The 16755-nt window shown below is 40.6% G+C and overlaps 1 protein-coding gene across 2 annotated transcripts in view; it reads left to right on the plus strand.

Moving 5' to 3' along the window:
• Dmxl2 (Dmx like 2) overlaps nucleotides 1–16755 on the plus strand; it is a 98695-nt gene that overhangs the window by 13849 nt on the left and 68091 nt on the right. For both annotated transcript variants that reach the window (XM_048332139.1, XM_048332140.1), the window contains exons 2-6: nucleotides 17–142; nucleotides 1293–1364; nucleotides 4038–4116; nucleotides 5703–5838; nucleotides 6978–7044. In XM_048332139.1, the coding sequence (XP_048188096.1) occupies nucleotides 17–142; nucleotides 1293–1364; nucleotides 4038–4116; nucleotides 5703–5838; nucleotides 6978–7044 (480 nt within the window). The remainder of the gene's footprint in view (nucleotides 1–16; nucleotides 143–1292; nucleotides 1365–4037; nucleotides 4117–5702; nucleotides 5839–6977; nucleotides 7045–16755) is intronic.

Consider the following 16755-nt stretch of genomic DNA (forward strand, 5'->3'; position numbering starts at 1 on the left):
TTTTTTTTCTTTGTAGGCATATGGCTCCGGCTGTGATATTGTTATTTTGGCAAGTGACTTTGAATGTGTGCAGATCATTCCTGGTGCTAAGCATGGGAATATTCAGGTCAGCTGTGTGGAGTGTTCTCACCAACAAGGACGGGTAAGAGATTTAGTTCTTTACTGAATGTCATTTTAATGTACTTAATCATATCAGGATATTCCTATCCTTAAAAAAAAACTTCTCTACTATTTTCTTTAAATTAATATATCTTGCTTAACTGTTGATGAGAATTGTGAAGTTGTGAGTGGTTATATAAATTGTGAAGTGCTGTTTCCCTGACAACATATTAGCTCATAGTTCTATAGATATATGGTGTGTTGAAAGGTTGTTTTTTTTTTTTTTTTGCCAGTCCTGGGGCTTGGACTCAGGGTCTGAGCACTGTCCCTGGCTTCTTTTTGCTCAAGGCTAGCACTCTACCACTTGAGCCACAGCGCCACTTCTGGCCATTTTCTGTATATGTGGTGCTGGGGAATTGAACCCAGGGTTTCATGTATGAGAGGCAAGCACTCTTGCCACTAGGCCATATCCCCAACCCCAAGTTTTTTTGTTTTTTTGAGATGAACTCTTATTATATTTTTCAAACCACCCTCAAGCTGGCATGCCAGTGATAATCACTGAACAAATTTCTTGGAGTAAAGATTTTCAAAATATCTAAGATGAAGCTGGATAAAGTGTGTACAATCTGTAGTCTCAGGCAGAAAAAGCCAAAGAGCTGTGGCTCTACCTATAAATTCCTATAGGAGGAGCATGTGTGTATGTATGTATGTATGTATGTATGTATGTATGTATGTATGTATTTGGTGCTGGTCCTGGAGACCTGAGTTTAGGGTCTGGACACTATTGCTAAGTGTTTTTGCGCAAAGCTAGCCCTCTACCACTTGAGTATTGTTCTGCTTCCAGCTTTTTGGTGGCTAATTGTAGATAAGAGTTTCCCTGACTTTCCTTCCTAGGCTAGCTTTGAACTGTAATCCTCAGGTCTCAGCCTCCTGAGTAGGGTTAGTCATGAGCCACCAGCACTGGGCACGATAATTTCTTTGAAGAAATAAACATTGTATTTCTAAAATAAACTACTGAATTTTCTCATACAAAGAAGAAATAATTAAATCTATTATACTTCCAGGTTTATTTATAGAAAAATATATGAGGTTATGTTTAGATGGTATTAATTAAAATTTTACATAGTTGTGAGAAGAGTTTATTTTATCCTTTTCTGAGTGCTAATGCTGTGTTTATTATTGCTCCTTTTTAGGTTGCAGCTTCATATGGTAATGCTGTTTGTATTTTTGAGCCACTGGGCATAAATTCTCATAAGAGAAACAGTGTAAGTATTAACTGATTTTAGAACTCTTTTAGAATCTGATTAATTTTACTATTCCTGGTTTCAATATTTTTAGTATTGATTATTTTCAGTTGACTAATTAAATTTATAGAATCTAATAATAACATGGGTAACATGGGCTGGGGATATGGCCTAGTGGCAAAGAGTACTTGTCTCCTATACATGAGGCTCTGGGTTCAATTCCCCAGCACCACATATACAGAAAACGGCCAGAAGTGGCACTATGGCTCAAGTGGCAGAGTGGTAGCCTTGAGCAAAAAGAAGCCAGGGACAGTGCTCAGGCCCTGAGTCCAAGCCCCAGGACTGGCAAAAGAAAAAAAAAAAAGAATCTTAATAACAATAAAAAGCTCTGTAAGATCCGGTGCTAACAGTGGGGTAGAATATCTATAAAGATTCTTTTTTTTTTTTTGCCAGTCCTGGGGCTTGGACTCAGAGCCTGAGCAATGTCCCTGGCTTCTTTTTGCTCAAGGCTAGCACTCTACCTCTTCAGCCACAGCGCCACTGCTGCCTTGTTCTGCTTATGTGGTACTGAGGAATTGAACACAGGGCTTCAGGCATGCTAGGCAAGCACTCTACCACTGAGCCACATTCCTAGCCTGGTCAAGGCCTTTTAAGAATCCTTTTAAGTTTCTAGAATACTACTTTCTGCCATTTCCTATGGTCACTAAAGTGGCAAGTAGTGTAGTCTGAACTACTTTTCATGATAATTTAGTCTCTTGCTCTAATCCCTGCTCCCACCTTCATTCTCAGTAAAGATGACACTTTCCTTAAAACTCTCTTCTTAAAAACTTACATATTTCTCTCATATTCAGTGCTAAAACGTTTTAAAATACAAGGCCTGCCTCTCTCCCTCAGCACCACACTTAGAATGACATGTCATGTTGCTGTCCTCTGTGACTCATACCAGACATACTAGCATTTTCACTGCCCCTTAGTCCCTTTCCCTTTTTAGGAATTTCTTCTGTGTCACTCCAGGGTTAGATTTTTTTTTTTCAAATTTTTATTATCAAACTGATGTACAGAGAGGTTACAGTTTCATACGTTAGGCATTGGATACATTAGGGTTAGATTTTTTTTTGGCCAGTCCTGGGCTTGGACTCAGGGCCTAAGCACTGTCCCTGGCTTCTTTTTGCTCAAGGCTAGCACTCTGCCACTTGAGCCACAGCGCCACTTCTGGCCATTTTCTGTATATGTGGTGCTGGGGAATTGAACCCAGGGCCTCATGTATATGAGGCAGGCACTCTTGCCACTAGGCCATATCCCCAGCCCGGGTTAGATTTTTTTTTAGGTCTTTGCAATTTCCTCTCTTTGTGTTTTACACTTTTTCCCAAAATATTTATCTTGTTTGCTTATTTATTTTTTACTATTTGAATGAAAACTCCAAGGAGTTTTGTTTCTTTTGTTTGCTGATGCATCCCAAGTACTTAGAATAGTATCTGGGACATTGAGCTCCTAAGTCAGAATTTAATGGAATTTAAGGCTTAGCAAAGTTCACTTACCAGTAAGTGGTATAGCATACCACATTGAGAACCATTCTCATTTCTACTTTGTATTTTATCTTAGGTAATAGAAAATTTTATATGGTTAGGATTATCAGCTCTTAAAAATTACTACATGGGGCTGGGAATGTGGCTTAGTGATAGAGTGCTTGTCTAGCATGCATAAAGCCCTGGGTTTGATTCCTCAGTATATAAACAGAAAAAGCCAGAAGTGGCACTGTGGCTTAAGTGATAGAGTGCTAGCCTTGAGCAAAAGAAACTCAGGGACAGTGACCAGGGCCTGAATTCAAGTCACAGGACTGGCCAAAAGAAATTACTACATGAATTTTGAACTTAAGGTTTTATTCTTTCATTTGGCTTGCTTACACAAGACTTGTGCTCTACCACTTGAGTATTTCGCTGATTAATTGGAGATGAAGTCTCTTAGACTTTTCTGAATGGGCCAGCGTTGAACCTTGATGCTCTGATCTCCGTTTCCTGTGTACCTGGGATCACACTGGTGCCAGGCTTATTTATTTTTTTGAGACAAGTATCACTTAGTTGCCTAGTCTGGCCTTGAACTCCTGGGTTTAAGTCATAATAGAATTGCTTGGGAGGTATTTCCAGTGTTCTTTTGGACCCTGAGCCCTTAGGATTATGATAACTTACATTTCTTTCTAATATACATTTTAATAAAACATTTTGAGCATCTGTGTAACAAGTATTGTAAGCATTGAAGATTGTTATGACATTGTTCTTGTCCTTAAAGATCTGCAATTTAATAGGAGTCTCAGTCATATAGACAAAGAATCCTGTGTGATGTACTTGGAATGGAAGAATGGAGAGAAGCTTGGGTGCTGGCAGGATGATAGAGAAGGTTTCTTAGCAGAGGTGATGACTGAGCTAGAACTTCGTGAAGCCTGGGAATTGGCCAGTGGAGAGGGGAGGAAGGTGGGAAAACAGGGAAAGAAGGCTGAGAGAGACCATTTGTTTAGGTGTGGTGAGCAGCTCAGTCTGGTAGAATGCGACCATTTAAGTTACTTAAAAGTATTTGAAAATAGTGTGTGCAACATTTATATTTTATTTTAGATCATATGGTCTTCAGTTATAAATAAAATGATCAAGATTTTGAATATTTTTAAAAGCATGTTTTTTTTTCTTCCTCTGCCTGCTTTAGCAACTCAAGTGTCAGTGGCTTAAAACTGGGCAGTTTTTTTTGAGTTCTGTGACTTACAACTTAGCCTGGGACCCTCAAGGTATGTAGCAGTTATACTTAGAAATTATGCAAATAAAACCTCTTTTAAATATATGATTACCAAGTTATTTTTTTTAAATAAGAAAGTGATGAATGCTATGTTTGCCTTTGTTGAGTGAATATGCCTTTTCCTTCGTATACATTGCTTGGTGTAGGGCTTAGTTTACTCTTCTTTGCTCTCCAGTGTTTTAGTTCAAGAAACACCATCTTTGGGGCTGGGAATATGGCCCAGTGGTAGAGTGCTTGCCTAGCATACATGAAGCCCTGGGTTTGATTCCTCAGTACCACATAAACAGAAAAAGCTGGAAGTGGTGTTGTGGCTCAAGTGGTAGAGTGCTAGCCTTGAGCACAAAGAAGCCAGGGACAGTGCTCAGACCCTGAGTTCAAGCCCCAGGACTGGAAAAAAAAAAAAAAGAAAAGTACCATCTTTAATTTCTAGAGATAGAAACCTTTGACAGTTATAACTTTATTTTCTTTTGCATTCCGAGTTAATGAAGATTACTATATATTCTATATTGAAAACAATTTAATCGTCTAGTATATCCTGAACATGAAGGATTTGCTATTCTACTTTTCTCCCTCCCTCCTCTTCCTCTCTTGCTATCTCTCCCTCTTTCCCTTCTTCCCTCCCTCCTTTCCTACTTTTCTTTTCTATCTTATTTATCTGCTCCTTTCCTTCTTTTTTCTTTTCTTTTTTTTATTAATTGAACATAAATTTTTTTACAAGGTGTTGTACAAAGAGGGTGCAGTTACATAGTTCCTTCTTTTTTCTAGTCAGGGCCTCTCTGTGTAACCTAGCCTAGACTCAAAGTTTGCCATTTTCTTGCCTTTGTCTCCCAAGTGCTGGAATGACTGATGCATACCACCAAGCCGGCTCTTATTGTTTTCATTCATTCACTTATGGTATTGAAACTTTGAACTCAGGCCCTCAAGTTCTTGCCCAGCTTTTTCAGCTCTACCACCCATATGTCCACTTGCATTTTTTTTGTTGGTTATTTGTTTTTTGTTTTTGTTGCCAGTCCTGGGGCTTGAACTTGGCCTGAGCACTGTCCCTGGCTTCTTTGTGCTCAAGGCTAGCACTCTGCCTCTTGAGCCACAGCGCCACTTCTGGCTTTTTCTATATATGTGGTGCTTGGGGAATCAAACCCAGGGCTTCATGTATACAAGGCAAGGACTTTACCACTAGGCCATATTCCCAGCCCTGTTGGTTATTTGGAAATAAGAGTGTCACAGATTTGCCTGCCAAGACTTACTCCAATCCATGATTCTCAGATCTCAACCTCCTGATTATGTAGATCTTTCATTTTTTAAATAAAGATTTGATGAATACAAAGGGTAATCACTCTTTGCCCTTGTAAGCTTTTCTTTTTGCTCTATAAGGCTTTCCCGAAGTCTTTCTTAAGAACTATTCTTAACTGTCTTATGGATTCTTTTTTTCTTATGGGGTTAATTTTAATTAGATAACAATATCAAGTGTTTTTCATAGACAGTACTTTATGTTTTTCACATAATAGTTCCCAGATCTGAACAAAGCATTTCTTTCCCAATAATCTTTGTTTATTCATCAGAGTATTCTTGAATTTTCAGATAACAGATTGTTGACAGCAACGGATTCTATTCAGTTGTGGGCTCCTCCAGGAGGTGATATTCTGGAAGAGGAGGAAGAAATTGATAACAAAATTCCTCCTGTTTTAAATGACTGGAAGTGCATCTGGCAGTGCAAGTTAGTATTCATCTCTTGTTATGTTCATTACTTTGACAGTGCTTCTTAAATTACATTTCCTTCTATAAAGATCTTAATTTTTTTTTTTTTTTGGCCAGTCCTGGGCCTTGGACTCAGGGCCTGAGCACTGTCCCTGGCTTCTTCCCGCTCAAGGCTAGCACTCTGCCACTTGAGCCACAGCGCCCCTTCTGGCCGTTTTTCTGTATATGTGGTGCTGGGGAATCGAACCTAGGGCCTCATGTATCCGAGGCAAGCACTCTTGCCACTAGGCCATATCCCCAGCCCCAAGATCTTAATTTTTTAACAGTAGCATTGAATTTAGAAACCTAGAAAGTAGACTTTTTCTGGCCCAAACCCATTATGCTCTTATTCTTCAATCTGTGCTATAGATAATTGTTCACAAAAAGGACAACATTTTCTTAGTGATAGATCCAGGGTTTGAGCTAAAAAGGTGAGCATAGGAATTTCTTTTATGAATGAGATAACGAGAAGGGGAAGAAGTGTGAGGTTTCAAATGAAGGATGCTGAATTCCCAGCATTAGTGTAGGTTATGCGAAAAGGATTAGGTAACCAGGAATGGTGATGAGCTGGTTTTTCCTTTTTTTTGGGTTGTTTTTGTGCTGGTCTTGGAGCTTGAACTCAGAGCTTAGATGCTGTCCTTGAGCTTTTTTTTCTCTACCATTTGAATCACAGCTCCACTTCTTCTGGCTTTTTGATCGTTAATTGGAGATAAGAGTCTTATGGACTTTCATGCTTAGGCTGGCTTCAAACGTCAATTCTCAGATTTTAGCCTCCTGAGTAGCTAGGATTATAGGCATGAACCTTGGGTGCCTGGCTTGAGCTGTTTTTTTTAACATGTTATACTTAGGGTATTACTGAGAGTGGTAGCCAGAGATATCAGTGTCTGTATATTACATACACTCTTGTCTTTGTAAAGTGAATTTTGGATTCACTTTAACTTGATGAGTTAGTTTTTAATTAGTTTTGATTAAGATGAAACATTCTGATTATATTTGTAAGAGGCAGAAATATCTTTGTTCTGATCATTGTGACTTGAATGTTTGAAAATCTTGATCTAATGATTATATATACACTGTCCAATTTAATAAATGCTTTTTAAAAAATCTTATTGCTTTTAGAACTTCAGTGTCTGTACATCTGATGGAATGGTCTCCTGATGGTGAATATTTTGCTACTGCTGGAAAGGTAAAGAGCCAAATAAAATCTGAAGGAAAAAAATTACAACATATATTCCTTTATTCATCTTTATTTCCATTTTCTCTTCTGCAAAGCTTGCCTGAGGAATAATAAAAATGTTTATGAGGCTGGGAATATGGCCTAGTGGCAAGAGTGCTTGCCTCGTATACATGAAGCTCTGGGTTTGATTCCTCAGCACCACGTATATAGAAAACAGCCAAAAGTGACACTGTGGCTGGGAATATGGCCTAGTGGCAAGAGTGCTTGCCTTGTGTACATGAGGCCCTAGGTTCGATTCCCCAGCACCACATATATGGAAAACGGCCAGAAGGGGCGCTGTGGCTCAGGTGGCAGAGTGCTAGCCTTGAGCAAGAAGAAGCCAGGGACAGTGCTCAGGCCCTGAGTCCAAGCCCCAGGACTGCCCCCCCCCCAAAAAAAAGAGGTAGAGTGCTAGCCTTGAGCAAAAAGAAGCCAGGGGGGCCTGGGAATATGGCCTAGGGGGGCCTGGGAAGATGGCCTAGTGGCTTGCCTCCTACACATGAAGCCCTTGGTTCGATTCCCCAGCACCACATATATGGAAAACGGCCAGAAGGGGCGCTGTGGCTCAGGTGGCAGAGTGCTAGCCTTGAGAGGGAAGAAGCCAGGGATGGTGCTCAGGCCCTGAGTCCAAGCCCCAGGACTGGCCCCCCCCCCCAAAAAAAAAAAAAAGCCTGGGACAGTGCTCAGGCCCTGAGTCCAAGCTCCAGGACTGGCAAAAAAAAAAAAAATGTCCTGGTACTAAAAAATGTAGAATAATAGACATTCTGGTTGTGTGTGTTTGTGCACATGTGTGCACATACTGGTACTAGGACCTAAACTCAGGACTTCTTACTCAGTGCTCTACAATTTGAGCCATGCTTCCAGTTCCAGTATTAGAACATTTTTTTTCTTTATTTCACAGGGGTTTAACTTGGTATATCAACTCAGGCTTTCTAGTCTTTTTATTTTTTCCTCCTTTTTAAGTGACTATCCTATACTAACTTTGCTATGTGTGCAAGACAAAAATGGGTTAACTTTGAGAAAGAACTAGAGATAGGTAGCTTACCCTCCCCCTCCTTCAGATATCTTTCCTGTCCAGTTCCAACATTTTCCTGGTTAATTGGGTATAAGAATCTTAAGGACTTTGACTTAAGACTTTGGGTTAACCTTGGTTAAGCTTAATGGGGCTTTGAACCTTGATCCTCAGAGTTTAGCCTCTTAGTAGCTAGGATTATACCCATGAACCACTGGTCTCTGGCAAGACATTGTGTCTTTTTTTGTGCTGATCCTAGGGCTTGTACTCAGGGCTGTCCTTGAGCATTTTTTTGCTCCAGGATACTCATCTACCACTTGAGCTACAGCTTTACTTTAAGCTTTTTACTGTTTAATTAGCATAGGAGTCATGGGCTTTCCTGCCCAGGCTAGCTTGAAACCTTGACCCTCAGATCTCAGCCTCTTTAGTAGCTAGGATTACAGACATGAGCCACTGGCCCCTGGCACATTGTGCATGTTCCAATAAAACTATTTGATAAAAAAAAATCACATTTAAAATGTGTAAGTATTGTAAATAGAATTAAAAATTCCTTATCTCACTTTACAAGGTAAAACTGGGTTTTTAAGAGCACTAGAATCCACCCATAGCTTTTTGCATTAATCTCTAGTTGTAAAAGCACTGAACTGTACTGTTTTGTAATTGACTAATTAGTGGGTACAGAGGTAGTTGCTCAACAGTTACATGAACTCATAGACAGGAAAACTGCACAATGTAGCAGATAGGAGGTTGCACTTGTGCAGTTTAGTGTTTCCAGTAGGTATCTATTTCCAAGTAAAGATGAATATAAAAATATTTTGAGGGCTGGAAATATGGCTTAGTGGTAGAATGCTTGCCTTGCATGCATGAAGCCCTGGGTTCGATTCCTTAGCACCATATAAACAGAAAAAGCCAGAAGTGGCACAGTGGTAGAGTGCTAGCGCTAGCCTTGAGCAAAAAGAAGCCAGGGACAGGCCCTGAGTCCCAAGCCCCAGGACTAGCAAAAAAAATTTTTTTTTTCATATCTTATAATGATTGCTGCATATCTCAAAAAATATGATATGAAAACATTTGTGACTTCTCAGACAAATTCTTAGGTACTGCTAATACTACTTTGGTTTGCTTGTTGAAGCATTTCCTTCTTTAAGCAGTTACATAAAGAATTCATCTTCCAAGTTCATAGTACATCTAGGTCTTTGTTTTCTTGGTTTCCTTGTTGGTAGACCTTGAGGTAATGATTCAAGTATCTGTAATTAATAAATGAGGAATGAGCATAAGAAGTCTACATACTTAATATGACAGTTTGCCCTTTGTTAAATGTGTTAAGTGGTTAAAATTTTATAGTACTATTGGTCCTCAGTATTCCTCCCACACATCATGTTCTTTACATATGTTCCTTATACACATTAGTAACTGGCTGAGAGCTACGGAGGAGAGAGCATGGGTTCTTATCACTAAGCCAACTCCTAGCAAACTGCAGACAAAAGAGGTAGATGGTTTCAAGTTGTAAGTGGCATGCCCAGAATGGTAAGGCCTGTGGGAGTACACATGATGTGGCCAAAGGATTCTAGTATTAGGGTTCTTGAGTCAGAGGACCTCAGCTAAGAAACCTGGTCTAGAACTTGGACATTTTGTTTTCTTTTGAACATGTCCCTAGATCTATGTGAAATTTTAGGTACAGGTAAGAAGCAGGAAAGTTCATTTTTTTCAAGTGGGTATCTACTTGTCTTGAACAATATATTGAACACACTCTTTTTTTCTCCATTGCTGTTAGGCTACTTGTTGCTTGTTTTTGGTCGGTCATGGGGCTTGAACTCAGGATTTGGGTGCTGTCACTGAGCTTTTTGTGCTCAAGGCTAGCATTCCACCACTTGAGCCAAACCTTCACTTCAGGCTTTTTGTGGTTAGTTGGAAATAAGAATCTCACAAATTTTCTTGGCCAGGCTGGCTTCTAACCACAATCCTCACATTCAGCCTCCTGGGTAGTTAGAATTATGGGCATGATCCACTGGTGCCTGGCGTAAGCATTAGTTTTTAAGTTTTTTTTTTTTTGTAGTTCATTATTTGATTCATAGATTATCCCCCAAAAATGGGTCAGAACCTACTTTAATTATGTTGGTGCAGTTGGGGATGGTCCTAGAGTTACTGGGGGTGACAACTTTTATTTTATATTATCAATAAAACGTACATAACTAGTGGAGCTGTTAGGACAACAGCTTCCCAGTAGTGAGAGTTATGTGCAAGGACATGTCTTCACAGAATCTCATGGGGCAGGCATTATTCCTTCTGGGACAGAAGCCAAAATTCCCAAGGATTCATAGCTAGAAAGTAGAGCTGAGCTTTGAATGCAGATGTGGGATATCAAAGCACCGCAGTTAGCTGACTCTGACTTACGGTTTTACTGAGAAAACTCGGGTTGAGTATTAGTAGAGGTTCTGTGAGCACCAGGTTGGTGTATGCCTTCTTTCAGAAAGGTTCATGTAGCATCTTCCAGGCTCCTAGGGACACTGCAGCTCAGAGTGTGCTCTCAGGCGTATGTTGTCATGCCACACAAATGGTATGAATTTGGTCCTCATGAGGCCTGTTTTGTGTGTATCAGTTCCCAAGGGAGACATTTTCCTCTGCTCAGACTAGGGTAAAACTGTTCTTGGCCATCTCCTTCAGAGAATTTTTTTTCTTTCTTAAATATACTAATTTTAAACCTCCATATAGGAAGGCTCTTTAGGTGAACTGACTTTTTGCCTTTCATGGGATCTTGGCTTTTTTTTTGTTGTTGTTGTTGTATTGCAGGGCTTGAACTCAAGGCTTGGTGCTGTCCCTGAGCTCTTTTGCTCAAGGCTAGTACTCTTTAACACTTTGAGCCACAAAGCTCTACTTCCAGTTTTTGAGTGGTTAATTGGAGGTAAGAGTCTCATGGGGACTTTTCTTCCCCAGCTGGCTGTGAGCTGTGATCCTCCGATCTCAGCCTCCTGAGTAGCTAGGATTACAGGTGTGAGCCACTGGTGCCTGGCGTGAGCCACCAGTGCCCAGTGTGGCTCTTTTATTTTTGTTCTGGTGTGTATTTGAAACATGCTCTGTGCCACTCTGGGTTCCCCTGTGACAATCTAATCATTTGCTTCAACATTTGTTTACTACGGATGCTTGCCTGAGAAAGCAAATGCAATAAGAAAGAACTTTGATACAGTTTACCTCTCTGTTTACCTCCCTGCATTTGTCTATATACATTCTGTCTTCCCTGTTTTACCATGGATGAATGTACAGGTCAGTTCTTTTACTTAGGTGTGTACTAGATCCTGTTCACTTTTTTTTTTTTTTGGGCCAGTCCTGGGCCTTGGACTCAGGGCCTGAGCACCGTCCCTGGCTTCTTCCCGCTCAAGGCTAGCACTCTGCCACCTGAGCCACAGCGCCCCTTCTGGCTGTTTTTTTCATATATGTGGTGCTGGGGAATCGAACCGAGAGCTTCATGTGTAGGAGGCAAGCACTCTTGCCACTAGGCCATATTCCCAGCCCCCTGTTCACTTTTGCTTAACCCTGGGGTATCAAGGTTGTGTTTGCCTCTTCTCCCTTAGGCCAGTTGCTGCTTTTCTACTGGGTCATCACATCAGCATGTGCTTATGCACTGATTGTGTATCCTCCATATTCATTCATTGAAGCTGTAATCTCCAGTGGGATAATACTTGGTGATGGAGACCATGGGAAGTAGTGTGGTCTGATGAGGTCATGAGGACAGGGCCTTTATGGTGGCACATGGAGATTGCTGTAGCTGTCATGTGAGGGAGGCACGGTGAAAAGGTGGCTATTCACAAACCAGAAGAAAACCTTCCTCAAAATTTCACAGTACTGGCACTCTGATCTTGGATTTTCACCCTCTAGAGCTGTAAAGAAATACATTTTTATTTAAACAATCACTATATAGTGTTTTGTTTGGTCTGCCTAAGCTGACTCATACAGCTTAGCATATGTAATGTGCTGTAGTCTTACCAGTTGTAAAACAAGCAACAGCAATAATTGAGATACTTTCTACCTTTCCTCCTAGCTTCTGCCACGTTGCCTGGTCCTTCTGGAACCCAGAAAGGGTTGTTTTTGGTTGCTGTCTCTGTCTTTTTCTTGATTTTCAGTTGAGCCCAGCAGTGTTCCTCTCACTGTCATCAGAGACTTCCCGTTACTGAATCCTGTGGTTCTTACTTAACCTGTCAGCATGATTTAACACAATTGGTTACTTCTACTTTTTCAAAATTGAGACGGTTCAGAGAAATCTCATATCCATCCCTCTGTTCCCAAATAATGTATAGCTACCCTATGCTTCCCTCACATCTTCCCCTTCCAATAGTACATTTGTTGCAGTTGGCATTGGCAAAGTCAGTACTTTACATTAGGGTTCACTCTTGGTGTATACATTTTGTGGGTTTGGAAGACTTTTATGAATATATATCAGTACTCAGTATTTTCATTGCTCTACGTTGCCTACTTTTAATTCTGGCTAACCCTCCTTAGTTTTTTCATAGCATCTCATCTCTACTATCTGTAAATGCTGGTACAATATACCCAGGGCTCATTTCTTGGGCCATTCCTTAGATGGTATTTATTCCTTTGGTAATCGTATCTCAAATGGCAGTTTTATGTGCTGATGGCATTCAGATTTGAATCTTTTGTTTGAACCTCCCCCAATTACTAGTCCTGTTTCCACTATTTCCCTTATTATGGCTGTACCTTTGGAATATAGCCACTGAATGTTTACCTCTTTACCACCAACATATTATCTGCTTGAGGCCATAATTTATTACTTTTTTTTTTTTTTGCCAGTCCTGGGGCTTGTTTTTTTTTTTTTTGGCCAGTCCTGGGCCTTGGACTCAGGGCCTGAGCACTGTCCCTGGCTTCTTCCCGCTCAAGGCTAGCACTCTGCCACTTGAGCCACAGCGCCGCTTCTGGCCGTTTTCTGCATATGTGGTGCTGGGGAATCGAACCTAGGGCCTCGTGTATCCGAGGCAGGCACTCTTGCCACTAGGCTATATCCCCAGCCCCATAATTTATTACTTAAATTATTGTATCGTTAAACAATAATTCTTCCAGTTTGTGCTGTGTTACTCTGGAAAGCTCTGGAAAATTATTTTTAAAATGTATGTCATATTAAGTCACTGTAAAGATGTTCATCATGTTTCTTTTTTTCTTTTTTTTTTTTTTTTTTTTGCCAATCCTGGGCCTTGGACTCAGGGCCTGAGCACTGTCCCTGGCTTCTTTTTGCTCAAGGCTAGCACTCTGCCACTTGAGCCACAGCGCCACTTCTGGCCATTTTCTGTATATGTGGTGCTGGGGAATCAAACCGAGGGCTTCTTGTAGACGAGGCAAGCACTCTTGCCACTAGGCCATATCCCCAGCCCCTTCATCATGTTTCTGATTCTTAGCTATTGTGGGATATTTGTGTCATCCATGTGTCAGAACTGCCTAAACTTTGTTTGGTCTTTCTGACAGAGTCAGCACTTTATATATATATATATTTATTTATTTGTTTGTTTATTTATTTATTTATTTTGCCGGTCCTGGGGCTTGGACTCAGGGCCTGAGCACTGTCCCTGGCTTCTTTTTGCTCAAGGGTAGCACTCTGCCACTTGAGTCACAGTGCCACTTCTGGCCATTTTCTATATATGTGGTGTTGGGGAATTGAACCCAGGGCTTCATGTATACGAGGCGAGCACTCTTGCCACTAGGCCATTCCCAGCTCCAGAGTCAGTACTTTAAAAACTAATAAAGACCCATGCAAGATAATCCATATTCATTGTACAAACATCTTCTGACTATTTGAACTCTCATTTGTAATGGTCTGAAAGATACTTTTAGATATCAAAAATAAATAATAAGACTAAAGGCATGTCCCTTTAAATGGGGCACTAGAGTTTTAAGCTCTCAAGGCAGTTCCTTATATGTATTCTGAAATCCCTGTTTTCTTTCTTTGACTTTTTATTGTACATAACTTTAGCAGGAGCTTATTGAGTTTTTCATTGTTTCAGTCTTTGTTTCACTGAGCTGCTTATTATGTCTAGTTCTCCTAGGACCCGTTTCATAATTTTTATGGAAAGATAAAATTGCTTCATGGTAAGAATCCTGTGGGGGTTGAAAAAAATCTGTCTTGGATTTAAGAAGCTTATTTTCTAGGGTTTTTGAGAAGATACACAAGTAATTAAGATTCTTTTGATAAAAAGAACAGAACTAATGGTAGAATGTTAGGCAGTTTTTGTCCCCCCCCATCTGTTCTGCTTTGTTAATAAGTCAAATTTGTCTGATTTGATTAAACAGATGGTCACTGTGTAGATCTCCCACTAGAAGGCCTTTTCACCGCCTCTGCTACTCATGACAGGATTTTAGTTCAGGTGGTAGGGAACTCAAATCCAATTATTGTCAGGATCTTAAAATTACAGTTAATTAAACACTTTTGCTGGTAAGAGCCAGTTTTTATAAATGTGGTAAATTAAATTTTTCTTGGGCTTAGGAGTATTTGGAATTTTTTATCTGACCTTAAAGGAAAATTAAAAAGAACTGTATCTCTCACATAACAGACACTTGACTGCATTTTTTTTTTTTCCTGGTTGTGGGCCTAGGTGTTGTCTCTAAGCTCTTTTTACTCAAGGCCATTGCTCTACCACTTTGAGCCACAGCTCTATTTCCAGTTTTTAGGCCATATTCCCAGCCCTTGAGCCTATAATTTTCTAGTAAGAACCAGCAAGTATGAGGATTGAGTTCCTCTGGGACAGAATGTGTGGCATCAAGGCTGAATGAACCCTCAAGGCTGGCAAGTTACTAGATCTCCAGCTAGGAGCCACCTACACCTAGCTCCTATTTCATTCTTGATAAAAAGGTAATATTTGGTTTTATATAAAGTATTTTAGAGACTGGGAATGTGGCTTAGTGGTAGAGTGCTTGCCTAGCTAGCATAAAGCCCTGGGTTCAATTCCTCAGTACCACATAAACAGAAAAGGCTGGAATTGGTATTGTGGCTCAAGTGGTAGAGCACTAGCCTTGAGCACAGAGCGGCCCAGGTACAGAGTGCAAGCCCTAAGTTCATGCCCCAGGATTGGCAAAATAAACAAGTTAATTGATTAAATATTTTAGTCCCAAGTCAAGCACCAGTGGTTCATGCCTATAATCCTACCTACTCAGGAGAGGAGGAGCATGGTTTGAAGCCCCAGTGCAGGCAGGAAAGTCCTTGAGACTCTTATCTCCAATTAACCACCAAAAAGCCAGAAGGGAAAGTTTGGCTCAAGGGGTGATCACTCAAGAATGCTAGCTTTGAATGAGAAAATTCAGGGACAGCAACCAGGACTGGAACATACACATAAAAAAATTAATCCTTTAACAGATCTACTAGTTTTGCTGATCTTCTAAAAATAGCTACAAGTTCTCTTTTTTTTGTATTTAATTTTTATTCATGTTTTTATTTACAGTGAGTTTACAATGAAGTTTTTTTTTCTTTCTATGCCATTGACTTTTTTTTTTTTTGCCAGTCCTAGGCCTCAGGGCCTGAGCACTGTCCCTGGCTTCTTTTTGCTCAAGGCTAGCACTCTGCCACTTGAGCCACAGCGCCACTTCTGGCCATTTTCTGTATATGTGGTGCTGAGGAATCGAACCCAGGGCCTCATGTATACAAGGCAAGCACTCTTGCCACTAGGCCATATTCCCAGCCCCGCCATTGACTTTCTCATGTAAGTATTTAAAGCTATTCATTTCCTTCTGAGGTATTGTGCTTTTTATTCAGTGCAACTTCTTTAAATTTTCTCTTATAATTAGGAGTACTTTGTGTAGCTGCCACATAATTTGGAATTTTCTGGAAACTTTGTTTTTTGATGGCTAAATTCGTTCTGTGATGGTTTTGTGGTTTAGACAGTAACAGGGAAGTGGGATGATTTACTTGGGGGGAACTGATGGGGATGGGAGGAGAAGAGTACTACCTGTGTGTGTGGCTCTTTGCCTTTGCTTTGTGACTTCTGAGGGACTCTGAGGTACCGCGAGGTTTGGGAGTACATGCTCTGAAACCACTGCCATGTACTGTGAATTTGGTTATATGAAAGTGATGCTAAGAAGAGGGCACTTAGGAAAAGCAAGCAGTACGTGGCATAGGGTGGAAAGCAAGCAATACATTGTTACGTAGTTGTTTCACAATAAGCACCTCAGAAGGCATAACCTTGCAGTTAAAATATCCCAACTAAGTGAGGCATCAGTAGCCTCATCATGTCATTTAAACTTTTTAATACAGTTGTCAGAACTATTGCTATATCAATATATATCTTTATCTATTTATCTATTTTGTTCGTCCTGGAGTTTGAACTCAGGGCCTGGGTGCTGTCCCTGAGCCTCTTTTGCTCTAGGCTAGTGCTGTACCACTTGATCTACAGTGCCACTTTGGCTTTTTTGAGTAGTTAATTGGAGATAAGAGTGTCACGGGGACTTTTCTGCCTGGGCTGGCTTTGAACTGCAGTCCTCAGATCTCAGCCTTCTGAGTAGCTGGATTACAGGCATGAGTCACCAGCACCTGGCGGCTTATCTCTATAAATAGTTTAAGTTGACTTGGAAGTTCTTTTTTTTTTTTGGCCAGTCCTGGGGCTTGGACTCAGGGCCTGAGCACTGTCCCTGGCTTCTTTTTGCTCAAGGCTAGCACTCTGCCACTTGAGCCACAGCGCCAT

Source organism: Perognathus longimembris, chromosome 23 (genome assembly GCF_023159225.1).
Source record: "Perognathus longimembris pacificus isolate PPM17 chromosome 23, ASM2315922v1, whole genome shotgun sequence".
Classification (NCBI taxonomy): domain Eukaryota; kingdom Metazoa; phylum Chordata; class Mammalia; order Rodentia; family Heteromyidae; genus Perognathus; species Perognathus longimembris.